Source organism: Lathamus discolor, chromosome 7, assembly GCF_037157495.1.
Source record: "Lathamus discolor isolate bLatDis1 chromosome 7, bLatDis1.hap1, whole genome shotgun sequence".
Lineage (NCBI taxonomy): Eukaryota > Metazoa > Chordata > Aves > Psittaciformes > Psittacidae > Lathamus > Lathamus discolor.
The window spans coordinates 4,388,668-4,402,003 of record NC_088890.1 but is presented as its reverse complement, the minus strand read 5'-3'; the positions used below and the strand labels follow the sequence as shown (position 1 = coordinate 4,402,003).

Sequence of the window (13,336 nt, the reverse complement as noted above, 5' to 3'; positions counted from 1 at the left end):
AGTGTTATTTTCCACTGCGTTTTATTTTTCACATCAGTATTATTATATTTGCAGTCTCCCTTTTCCTTTAAACTGCTGAACCATTTCATACCTAAGGCTTTGAATCTCACTGGTAATCTGTACTGTGATTTGATGCAACCAGTACAATTCTATATACGTTTAAGGACTGAACCATGTAACATTTAATGTGTCTGCAGAGACTTGTGGGGATTTAAGTCATGAGAACACTGCTGTTTGGCTTGTGCAACAGCAGCAAAGATACTGCACAGGCCTTTAACCATCAGGAAATTGTCATCAAGTGAACTCTCCTGAAATAAGTTGCTGTTTCCCACTTGTCTTTTGTAACACATGCTTTTCACTCTTCTTTGCTGTATAACACTGGTACTTTCATAGACAGAGGGGTTGTTTGTATTTGTACTTCGGTTGGTTTGTTTATGCTTGCAGAGAGCTTCTCTGTAACACTGAGTTTCAAGTGGTTTAATTAAACTGTACTGTAAATTGATGGAATGAGGACACCTTTGGTCTGTAGGCAAAGCTGAAGTATCTAAGGTGAAATCTGTCAAACAGAAATATTATTTAGATACTTAAGTGCATTGACTGAAGTTTCTGCACAAATGAGGCACCTAGCTCTAATAAAACTGATAGGAACTGGGTATTTTTCCCTGCTTTAGGTATTTTGGATGTCTTACTACATACTCTCTGCATCCTCAGTTATTGTCCATTTTGGCTAATGTGGCTGTGAGGTACTATAACTCTGTAGACTCTCCTAGGACTCTAGTCCAGCATTCTGTTGTTTCACTTGCAAAAGAAGAGTACTGGGAAATGCAGAAGAGCATGACTTACTGAATTCACCATCCTTTCTGTTCCCACAGCAGGGATAGCTTTTCTGTTTGATGTCCTGTGGTTTTCTTTGACTACCTAATTTACAGATCTACAGATCTATGCAGTGACTCCCATCCCAGACAACATAGATGTGTTGCAAATGGACCGTGTCCCTGATCGCATAAAGAGCTTTTACCGAGTCAACAACATCCGGAAATTCCGCTATGACAGGCCCTTCCACAAAGGCCCAAAGGACAAGGAGAATGAATTTAAGGTAGAAGTAGTGAATAAGCAGTGTTTAAGTGTTTATCTCTTCAAGGCAAATACTGTCTTGTTATTTTATGCTGATACAGCCTTCCAAGTAACCCTGATTTGATGGCCAGAGATGCTGTAGTAACTCAAATAGCAAGTAGCTGTTGCATCTAAAGGTTACACATCTGACCTGATAAAAGCATTGTCTAGTTTAAAGGTGAGTTGTTGTAGTTCCAGGAGGAATGCATTTTCAAGCAAGGATGGGGCTTTTTTCATTTGGCTGGATTGTTTTTTCTTACTGCCATATCTATGTCCACAATGTCATCTTGGTTCCCTTGACCGACCTTTAAAAATGAATGGAGATCTTGAATGTATTGCTTTAGAGCATACTGAATTCCAGGTTTGTTGTTCCAAGTGACTTTCAACGTGACATTCTGCAAAATGAGTTACTGCTCAGGAGGTTGATGTATTCTTTTCTGAACTTTACCCACTTAGCACCTGTAGTAAGAGTACAGATGATGTGATTGTGATTCACCTTGTACCTCACATACTCAATTACTCTTTGCAGAGCCTGTGGATTGAACGAACCACTCTGACCTTAACTCACAGCTTGCCTGGGATTTCTCGTTGGTTTGAAGTGGAGAGAAGAGAGCTGGTAACATTCATAGTTCCTGTGATTGGGGTTTGAAATGATGAGTTACTGAGAACATGGGATAGGCAGCTTAAAACTCCTTTGGCTGAAATCTTGCAGTTTAAAATTATGAAGTTCACCAATGATTAAGTATGTCCTTTTTCTACTACTTAGTCTAAACAATTGCTGAACCATAACCAGGGGAATCATGTGAGGGAACGTGACAGTATAATGGAGACAGTGCCGAAAAGATGCAATAATTGCACTATTGCCATGTCTTCAGAATACAGAAAGAAGCGATCACAATTCCGTGACCTGAAATACAGCATTGCCAACAGTGAAGTTTATTATGTAGCTTATTTTGTACAAAGCAGTAAAAACTAAGAGAGATCACTGAACAATCCCAGAGTATCATTTCATTACAAGGAAGATAATAAATCTCAGTGAAGTGTCCATGGAATAAACTATATTTTATTGCCTTTGAGGTTGAAGTAAGTCCTTTGGAAAACGCCATTCAAGTGGTTGAAAACAAAAACCAGGAGCTGAGAACACTGATAAGCCAGTACCAGCATAAACAAATGCATGGTAACATTAATCTTCTCAGCATGTGTCTGAATGGAGTGATTGATGCAGCAGTTAATGGGGGAATTGCACGGTACCAGGAGGTAAGCCAGGCTCTGCTTCCAAAATTACTATCATCTTTTGTCAATTTTATTTGCATTTCTGTTTCAAAGAGAGTATGACTTAAGAAGATAAGGAATTTTCACCTACATTATCTAAATATGAGGTCAAAACCCCTACTTGATTATTCTGCATCAGTGCATAGCCACATGTCAACAGGACGATCCAGAGACGGAGCTGGAATATTGCATTGCAGTAGGTGCGGTTGACAGTGGGGTTTCTCAAGAATTAAACTTGGTTTAGCTGAAAATCCTCACTTGGCAGGAAAGAGAGAAACAGGTTGTTTGTACTGCTTACATTATACATTTATTTTGCAATGCAAGCATGTAATGGGACTCATGGTAATTGAGACTGATTGGGCCTGTAATCAGGAGTATTGTGTGCAGTTCTGGTGTCCTCAACATAAAAAGGACATGGAACTGCTGGAACAAGTCCAGAGGAGGGCCACAAGGATGATCAGGGGACCGGAGCACCTCCCGTATGAAGACAGGCTGAGAAAGTTGGGGCTGTTCAGCCTGGAGAAGAGAAGGCTGCGTGGGGACCTAATAGCAGCCTTCCAGTACCTGAAGGGGGCCTATAGGGATGCTGGGGAGGGACTCTTCGTCAGGGACTGTAGTGACAGGACAAGGGGTAACGGGTTAAAACTTAAACAGGGGAAGTTTAGATTGGATCTAAGGAGGAAATTCTTTCCTGTTAGGGTGGTGAGGCACTGGAATCGGTTGCCCAGGGAGGTTGTGAGTGCTCCATCCCTGGCGGTGTTCAAGGCCAGGTTGGATGAAGCCTTGTGTGGGATGGTTTAGTGTGAGGTGTCCCTGCCCAAGGCAGGGGGGTTGGAACTAGATGATCTTGAGGTCCTTTCCAACCTTAACTATTCTATCATTCTATTCTATGATTCTAAAACCCACGAATTTGTACTACTCAACCATTATCTTTGCTTGCCTAATTTCAGATTCACTGTAATCCTAAATTGATCTTACATGTAGTATGTTAGTGGGCATGATCTTTGGCAAGCTGTTACTTAAATTCTGTATTGCAAAAGGTATGTCTAGGGTGAAATACTGCAACATGGCAGCAGTGGTCCAGGGGTGTGGGACACATCTTCCCTACAGAGCCGTGAAGAGAACACTCTCCATGCCTTACATTAGTTACCACTTCAGTCACTTAATTTCTATATCTTTAGACAGTTCTGTGAAGGAAACTATATAAAATTCAAATAACTGGATTATACAAGTCTCAGGGGTATTGCTTATCACTGTCACATGGAGAAACTTGGTCAGATCTTCATCTCGGTTGCTAAAACCATACTGTAGTTTTACCCAAATCCCAGAGTGCTAAAAGCAATAAAAATGAGCTGCTGCTGTTAGCTTAATGTATTTAGTTTTCCTAAGATATTTGGACCTTTTCCTCTCATCCTTTGACACCAAGTTTCAGTGAATTATCTTCCAGTAAGCAGAAGGTTTTTTTCTTTTTTCCCTTTTCCTACAGGCTTTTTTTGATAAAGATTATATCACAAAGCACCCTGGAGATGCAGAGAAGATCACACAGCTCAAGGAACTCATGCAGGAACAGGTACTGGTTTTCAGATGCAAAAGAAGATTACTACAGTGTTTGGGTTCATCAGCAGTCAGTCTAGACATATCAGATCCAACTCATTCATTCAGAAGCAAACAATTTTGATACAGGAGATATAAAAAATGGGGAAGATGGCCAAGGAGTTTATGAACAAGCCATTCACCTCATAGGATGTGAGGTGAAGCTCAGCTTGAAGTACATTAATTTTGTTGTCTCCATTTATTATCCAGTAGGCATCTTACTACATTTCAAGCTTGCTGTTCATTTTTGGCATTTTGTCTTCCCAATAAATATCAAAGACAGAGACAGAACAGGTCAGGCTTGTGCTTAAACTGGCAGAGTTGCTTAGGGAGACTTAATGCCTGTTTATATTATCTGCAGTTTTATTTTTCTTTAGTGTCCCTGTGAACTATCTTGATAGATAAAGCTAGCTGGATGCTTTGATGGGAGCGAAATCAGAAAATCACATCCCTCATAACTGACAGTGTGGCAAGATATACCCCATTAAACAGTGTGTCCAAGTCTGAATAGAGCTGCCTGGCCTGTTTCTGCAACAAATCACTACACTGCATTTCAGATTTCCCATCTGTAAAATAAAGATAATGCTTATCTCCCTTCAGTCCTCAAGAGGATGTTTGAAGATTAATTAGTTATTGTTTGTACAGATTTTGGATCATGTAGGGAATTATATACATCTTCAGCCTACTATCATCACTATTTTCTTTCATCTGAGAGCTTATATAATCTCATTCAACCACTAGTACTGTATGTTTAACCTCTGAAAAAGTGACCTTTGAAAATAGATGAGCAACAGAAAGAGTGACTGTGCATTGTCACTGCTGCTATTCTGCTTCAGTAGCAGAAACTCCTTTTAGAAGTCTGTTGGCAACTTTAACCCCTTCTCTGACACTGGGTGGAAGGAATTTCCTCTGTGTGAGGATGTAATGCAGTTCACTTAGGAAAAAGAATCTAGCTAATAGTTTCTTACAGTTATCTCTTAACATAATCCAACATGTATAAATGTGCTTGTCTCACAAAGTACTTGCTGAAGTACTAGGAACTTGCCAGGCCTCCTTAGACTAGCTTCATTATCAGCAGCCTTGTAAATGAACTGTGGCATGTTTTACAGTACTCCTTTGCACATTGACATTGCTGTAGGACAGGCTCTTAGACACAAGTTATTTGGCTTTGTGATGTGATGTTTTCTTTTTTACCAGGTACATGTCTTAGGAGTGGGTCTGGCAGTCCATGAGAAATTTGTACACCCAGAAATGCGTCCCCTGCATAAGAAACTCATAGACCAGTTCCAGATGATGCGATCCAGTCTGTACCATGTAAGCTGACATACTCAGTTATGATTTAATGTCTGTTAGTTGCAGTAAAGTTCAGAATAGAACTGGGCTTGAATCAGCATTGCAGAATCTACTGGATTGCCAGATTATCAAAAGAATTCTTGATTTTTGTGCAAGAAGGAAGTCTGTACCTAGCCTGTATGTTAACTTGGCCTTTCATTTAATCTAGAATTTAAAATGTTTGTGTGACCTTTATTGTACCACAGAACAATTGTAAAGCTTGATTTTAAATTACTGCCTTACACAGCAGAAAATGATGTAAAGCAGCGGAAGGCAGACTAAAAGAAAGTGTTAGATGTTGAGCTCTTTGAAAGAGCTGCTGCAATTTGGAGAAGCATGACATGGATTAGGCCCTCCAGAAGTGTTCTTGTGTAGACAGCAACAGAAATTCCTATTGGAATTCCTCCAAGAATGGTACCTTTTCTTCCATGTGTGCTCTGGTGTACTTTAAGTATTCTGAGACAACTATACTCAAGACATCTTTCCCAGATGGGTCTCACATTTGCAGTGCATTCTCCTATTCTTGGTACAGTGAAATGTTTAGGAATACCTAGATGCAATCTTGACCATTATCACAATCAAACTAAAGGGTATCTTTCTGTAATGTGAAAGAATTATCTGAAACATGTCTATTAGCACTTTACTTCCAACATATTTTCCAAGATAGCTTCTAACTTGAAAGCTTTCTCCTCCACTCTTAGAAGTGAACACTATGTAAGCAGGGCCAGAAATAACAGCACCAGAATTTTACAGTGTGGCCTTTTTCTTTCAAAGCAGATGAGATCTGCAGAGGTCACAGATGACAGTTTCTGTTCACTACCTTTCTTGAGAGTTTGGGCATGATCTGTATTGTTGAGTGCACATTCCTTTGTTTTGGAAAATGCAGGTGGCTATAATTTTGGCCACATTATGCCTCTATTTTTCTCCTTAATTACTGAAGCAGTGGCTAGAAAGGGTTATTGGAAATAAACAGAATGGGGTTTTAAAGCACTACAGCTCTTTATCCCGTGGAAATAAGGACATGGAAACAGGTAAGGACTTTTCTGAGAAGAAAACTTCGAATTTTCCATGACCAACTTAGCTAAAGTATGTTTCCTTTGCAGGAGTTACCAGGTTTGGATAAGCTGAGTCCGGCCTGTTCTGGCACTAGTACACCACGCAGCAATGTTCTGGTTTCACACGGACCTATGAGCCCAGAGAGCATAAAGCTGGTGCATCGACACAGGTACCTCGGTTTTCTTTGGCTGAAATATCTGGGATCTCTGCACGCTGTTGCATTAAGATTCAAGGATCCGAGAACTGGCTGTAACAGTACTGCAAGAGGAGGAGGATGAGTTTTGGCAGAAGTGCCTTTTGTCTTCATTCAATGCTAGTTATTGAAGTTTCAGGATTGGAATAAAAAAGTTGAGAAATCCAATTTGCAGTAAATGCTGAACACCTCCAGGTGTTACTCCATCACTTACTATAGAAGCAGAAACAGACATCTGCTACTCAGGCCTCCAGATTCAGTCTGACTTTGGAGGTTCCACCTTCTCTTAAGTGAACATCAAGTCCTTACAAAAAGAATATTTTATTGCTTGATTTAGAACCCAACTCAATATGTGCCCATTTTTAAGGATCAAAGAATGTTTGTATCGTTGTTTTTTATAATTCTGATCAAATCAGAACCCAAATATAAGAAAGGCTGCTGAAATGTTTTGAGTAGAATGCCACAGAATGGCTCAGCCTTCACAGAAACATCTGAAAATGTGTACGCTTATTCAAACTGAATACCATCTATGAAAACTGAGATCATGATGGAGGATAAAAATAGGGATTTTCAGGGCAGAACAGTGGTTTTGTATCCAGCCAAACTTGATTATTTGAAGATGTTCATATCCATGCCAGTATGACAAACAGTGATGGGAATGTCACTGAAGCTACAGAACTTTAATTGTACTTCAAGTCGGATTTCTCTTGGTGGGTCTACATGGCTTAGCTGGTTTTAAAGCCTGGCATGAAAAGCTGTGGAAGCTTGGTCTTGACTACACCATCCAGGATGGTGTCATTCTTTTTACTATTAAAATTGAGTAGCTCTTATACTTTAGTGACTTGGCAGATGACAATTGTTGTCTCCAATAAAATTTTCTTCTCCAAAATTCCTCACTCTGTCAAGCCTTTCTCAGTTCTCAGGGCAAACAAGGGAGATTCTCTAGTGTACACAATATGTACTTGTGTGTGTGGTGACAAAGAAAATTTGATTTCCTGAGTGAGATGAGGATGCAGCCTGCACACCAGCTGGGCTGTATTAATTTACTGTCAGCTACAGAGTTGCCTTCAACTTGCTGAGGCCCAACAGATGCAAGAAGGAAAACTGTATTTTGACCTGTGTGTCTTGTGTTTGGCTTCCTTTGGCATGTGTGTTTGAAGCTGCTCCCACTCATCATGCACCAGCATTAAAAATGAGAGTGGTTTCAGAAAGCTCTGTTATAAACAAATATGCACCCAGCATCATGATGTGATGTTAACGTGGCTTTGATTCCAAAATTCTGCATCCTATGTTGTCTTACATATGACCTTACTGTCACTTATTTCACATTTACGGATTTGTTTAAGCTTACTTGGCCTGATTTTTAAAAGCGTCTGACACCTACAGGTGATCTAAAGCACCAGGTAGCTGTTGGTACTTACAGCTTGTAAAACACAGGTTCAAAACATAATTATGCCTTTGTTCTGTCTCTGGTTTTGTTCCAGCCCACTGAACTTGCTTGGTTCAGTCCGACACTCGTCATCCTCTCTGTCATCCCACACCTCCAGTGAGACAGGAAACCTGGTTATCCTAACAGACAGCTCTGTGGGGGAGACTGCTGAAGACATGTACCACATGCAGGTACAGCTCCAGCACAGCCAGCAGCGGCTGTCAGAGACGACACAGAACATGCTCTGGAGGGTTATGGTTAGGAGGAGTATATTTCACCTGCACACATACATTGGATCTGCCCTGTGATGTTTTTCTCAAAGGACTAAATAAGCAGAATCTAACATTGGTCAAGAAAGGTGACACAGTGACTCAGTTAGGTTTGCTCTGGGGAGAAACGCTGTATTTGTACAGATCTGGTGGTCCAAGATCATACCAGTGCTCTCAGAAAGTGAGATTTTAGTTGGCATGTTATTTATCTGACCTGTTCTTATGCAGTTAGGATTGCTCTTGGTTTGTGGGAGGGTGAATAGTCCTCATAGTCCTGAGTGCTGATCAGTGGCCTGCACCAAAGCTATTTCCTAGACAGAGGATGCACTGGGTGATCGGAGGCAGGTAAATATCTAATGCACTGATCCACTCAGTCCTTTCTCGATGATTCCTCTGCCTCCTGCAGCTTGTTTACCCTAACTCCAGGAACCAAAGCTCAGTCACCAACGACTCTGTTTTGTCCCCATCCCAGGCTAGTCCTTCCACCTCAAGCCTGAGCTCCACTCACTCGGCACCATCCCAGATGATTAACTCTGCCCCTTCCAGTGCTCGAGGTAAGAACGAATGGGTCCAAGTGAAGGGTTAAGTGTCTCTGCAGGCATTCCCTGAACTTGCAATGCCAGCCAAAAACCACCTACACTGAAATACACTGCTGTTTCTCTTTTGGAGCTGTAAATGCCTCTTCAAAAACTGTTTCTTAAGAAATGCTTTTCATTCTCCAGAAATGGATTTAATGATTTATTTTTTTTTTCAGCAGCATTTTGAAATGTATCTTTAATACATGCTGGTTTCAGGCAGTCAAATTTCATAATGATTTCCATTGTTCCGCCACAGCACTGTGCAGGCAGTCAGGAGGAAAATAAGAACAGTCTTTGGTACAGTAATTAAAAGAAAGAGAGAGATCATGAACACAAAGGAAAAAAATCATTTTCCGCATTTAATGAAATTATGGCACAAAAAAGAACTTGAGGCAGTTTAGCAGAAATATGTGTATACAAAAGCATAGGTATACAATGAATGTTGAAAGATAGGAATTTTAACTACTGGCATTAAAGAAGGGATTCCCTGCTGGGAAATTCTTGAAGAAAGGAAAAATGCAAAAACAGACTCCAGGGGTACTCATAATGGTTCTGCTGTTACGGTAGCTGGGCTTGATATTGCTCATCATTTTTTTTCCCAAGCCTCAGAGCTGAAACAAAACCATTCTGTGCAATTGCCTGACTTTGGTAACTTCTGTTCAAGTTTTGTTTCCTCTTATTTTCGATTCTCAACTGCAAGTTCACAAATTTCTCACCACTTTCCACAGGCATCTGAAGAAGGTATCCAGGATACAGACAGAGATATAGGCTGATATTTAAATCTTACCCGTTTTTTCCATACAGGAGAACTGTATGTCACCTTATAGACAGAGAATACAGAGAAGGGCCCTTTCTCTCAGGCCAGCTCAGTCTTGCACTGAAATCTTAATTGAATGGCTGTTGTTATGACACAGATGCATCAAAGTGATTTAATTTACGGCTCAGATGGAGTATGAAGGTGAGAATTGGACATCCTCAGATAAAGGCAAATAGCTTCACAAATTACCAAGGGCTAGAAGGAAAATAATGACAATTCAAATAGTGAAGCAACCAGATGAAACTGGCACAAACAGGAAAGGGAAAAGGGGACTGAGTACAGGGCTGTCATGTCAGGAAGATGTCCTTAAATGGATGTGCCTCAGCTGGCATGTGAGGTCTGAACCTTTGGGGGTTTGGCGCTCACAGTGACAGGCTGTGACAGCCTTTCTGAGCTTGACGACCTCACAGCATCACCATCTTCCCTCTTCACTGTATTCTTTGTTCTTGCTTAGAAAACAATGCTGAATGCTACAAAGGCTATAGTGCTGATGAATGAGCCAACAGCACCTCCCAGAGATGAGAACTAGACACTGTAAATGACCACAAAGAGAAAGCAATAAGAGAAGTAACGATTTTTAAAACTAGTTTAATATATGTATCTATCTATTTTATTCTTCACTCTTACTAACTTGTTTTGCTAGCCTATGCTACGACATTTCTTCTCTGCTAGTTTTGTTCACTTTTAAGTTTGGTGAGCACAGTATTCAGATGTTACCCACTGACAATGGGATTTCACTTCCAGTGAAGTCCCAGATGCCCTCTGTGTTTCACACTGTGCAAGTTCACTACTGTGGTTATTACACCACCACTGTCTGGGATGGAGTTGTTTGTAACAAGAAAAAACCCTTACACCTAAGCTCCACTGTGGTACTAGAGCTTTGTTTTTCTCCTTGGCGATTTTTCCTTTTGTTTTGTTTTTTAATTGGGTGAATTTAATGGTTGTGAAAATGAGAGACCAGGTATCATAGGCTGGAGCAAGGTACTTCAGAAACCTTACATGTGCAGCTCTGTCAATGCACCTCTATCCTTTCTTTTTCTTTTTTTTTTTTTTTCCTTTTTTTTGGTATTTATTTATATTCTTTTTAATTTAGTGCTGGTGAAAGGTGCTGGATTGACACCACTGGAGGCTGAAGCCCTCTATTTACCCACAGAGCAGATACAGCATGGGCGGCAGCCGTGCAAGTTTCCCCACGCTGCCCCCACCAATGTGCCTCATCTCTGTCCTGGAGGGACCACCTCTAGAGGTGAGAGGATAGTTCAGTCACCATGACGCATCCAATCCTTGGCCTTTCTGCTGAGACTGCCAACAAAGCTACGATAGTCACGATGCTGCAGCTAAACCACATTTCACATGGGAAGTATACGAAGGCCAACGATTCATTTCGTACAGGCCACCTAAATTTACCGACTTAGCATCTTTGTCACCTGTGGCTTTAACTTGAGCATGGTTAAGTAAGGTTTCTAGGGTTTTGTCAGGTGCTTAAATGCTTCTCTCATTGATTCAAAAATTAGAGATGAAACCCGACTATCCTTTTATCCAGATATTTATACCACCGTCTCTGTTTAACTGCAGAGTCCTTTCTGGAGCTCAGCTACTAGCACTGTTCTGAGGGTATCTTTATAATACAGATTACTTCTATAAGTGACCGAAGGAAGCCATGGCTGTTTGTAATAAGAATCCAGCAGAAATGTAAATCGTACTTCCAATTCTTCATTTCCAAAACATGACCCTTTCATTGATGTTTAAAACAGCAACACAGCAAATGATTTGGCCAGTCCAAAGAAAATAATAAAGCCATTAATCGAAAATTCTTAAAGGGTACTTATCAAGACAGTAGATTAATGACTTGATATCACTTAACAGAAGATTAAAGCAGCAAACCTTACATTTGTTGTAATACACACAAGTTAGAGCAAAATTCTTAAACAGAATTGTAATCAGAATACAGTAAGAACTTTCTAACTGTGCTAATGATAAAGGCGTTTTGTACATAAAGGCACATAAACTGTGCTTGTTCATCTGAAACACAGTAACTAGCTTCTTCCCTATTAAGAAAGCAACAAAGGTTTTGGATGGAGGATCAATAAGAAATTCAGAGTTTGGTTTGGCTTCATTTGAGGTGACTCATGAGGCAGTGCTCTAACCTTACTGCAGTTAAAAGATTGCATAAGCTCGTGTTTGTTAAGCACAAATTGTAATGCAAAACAGCCTGGCAAGAGCTAGGAACTGGTTAGGGGGTTTTCAGTAACTTAATTTAAAATACGGCTGGGACTCCTCCAGCTGCTCTAAAAGCACTTCCCCCTTGACACTAGATGACTCGCCTCTTAAAGCATTCCTACTCCTTCCTCAACACAGGCCCCTTTTCAAGGTGTAGGAAAAGTCCTGGTGTCTTACTCAGCACTTCGCAAGAACCCATGTGCTTACATTAAAAACTTCCTTCTTAAAGCAAAAAAAAGTTACAATTTGGTGCAGGAGAGAACTGTTTTCATAACAGTAATGAAAATGATGCATCAGGAGAAGGGATTCATTGATTTTGGAGTTTAACTACATTAAGTTTCAGTTCCATTCCTTAAAACTGCTACTTGTCACAATTAGATTAGCATTTTCATAATTAAAAAACTACCTCTGCTTCAGCATAGGTTTTTCTCATTAATAGTACATTCAGTGCAGCACACATCCAGTGTACCAAGCTACAAGCTAAAAGGAATAAGCCCTGATACATGTGGCAGTGTCTTATACGGCCACCGGCTGCTCTGGAAGCTTTTGAAAGCTTTTTTGACTTTGTTTTTTAAGTCTAACAGTCCGTGAGAAGAGCCATGGTAGTTGTGCTCACTCTCTGTGCAAAGAAGCAGGCCTGATTATTAATAAAAGCTTCAGTTATAGCCACTCCTCTTGTGGCGCACAATTCAAAAGTATCAGTACTTAATTTTGGTTGCAGACTGGATACTTGGCATAATCTGTTACAATCCTATAGCTCTAGTTATTTCAAATTTAGGGTACCAAACAGCAGAGCTATTTTGTAAACTGGACTGCCACCTTACTTAGCACATATGGGATTTTTCAGGTCATGCAGAGCAAGGTCTGTGGAAACTATAATCCCATACAAACTGATGGCACATAAAGGTGGTTTGCATCTTAGATATAAAAGAACAAGGATATCAAGATAAGAAGGAAAAGTGTACAGTGTAGGTTGTGCTGTGATGTAGTTCTGGGCACACCTAAACGTTCAGCATCCTTACATTGGTCATGCAAAAACAGGACTATCTGTGATGTGCGAGTAAAAGAGACTCAGCATAAAGCGTTAACACTGTGTTTTCCAAGCTGATGTTGTATATAAGAGCAAATAATGTTGTCTAATTATGTTTCTGTTTTATGTCTGGGGAGAAAATGAGTTCGGAACTAGAATGCAGATACTCTGCGGCTGTTCATGTCGGAGTGGGGGTGTAGATTAATCTGGGATCTGCCACCCCTGATGGAATTGTTGCAATTGTAGGACCTTATCCTGCATTCTGCTGGACACATTGTTCCTTCCACTGTGTGCTGAGTATCAGTCCCCAAAACTGCATGTTTGCTTTTGCTGGGGTAAAAGCTGCATTAACCAGCACCAATGCCTTTGCTCATATGTTGGAGTGCTGCTCAGGTAATGTGTGTGGTTGTGGAAAGTTTGCAAAGCAGGCATGT

At 40.5% G+C, this 13,336-nt stretch overlaps 1 protein-coding gene and 1 long non-coding RNA gene across 3 annotated transcripts in view; one reads left to right on the top strand and one right to left on the bottom strand.

Moving 5' to 3' along the window:
• Nucleotides 1–13,336, bottom strand: part of LOC136018095 (uncharacterized) — a 48,045-nt gene that overhangs the window by 13,219 nt on the left and 21,490 nt on the right. The window lies entirely within an intron of this gene.
• The window catches only part of DOCK3 (dedicator of cytokinesis 3), a 208,073-nt gene that overhangs the window by 183,425 nt on the left and 11,312 nt on the right, over nt 1–13,336 (top strand). The window contains exons 41-49 of the mRNA XM_065687003.1: nt 930–1,096; nt 1,643–1,729; nt 2,191–2,370; nt 3,872–3,955; nt 5,176–5,292; nt 6,414–6,535; nt 8,044–8,179; nt 8,730–8,811; nt 10,746–10,898. Of these exons, the coding sequence (XP_065543075.1) occupies nt 930–1,096; nt 1,643–1,729; nt 2,191–2,370; nt 3,872–3,955; nt 5,176–5,292; nt 6,414–6,535; nt 8,044–8,179; nt 8,730–8,811; nt 10,746–10,898 (1,128 nt within the window). The remainder of the gene's footprint in view (nt 1–929; nt 1,097–1,642; nt 1,730–2,190; nt 2,371–3,871; nt 3,956–5,175; nt 5,293–6,413; nt 6,536–8,043; nt 8,180–8,729; nt 8,812–10,745; nt 10,899–13,336) is intronic.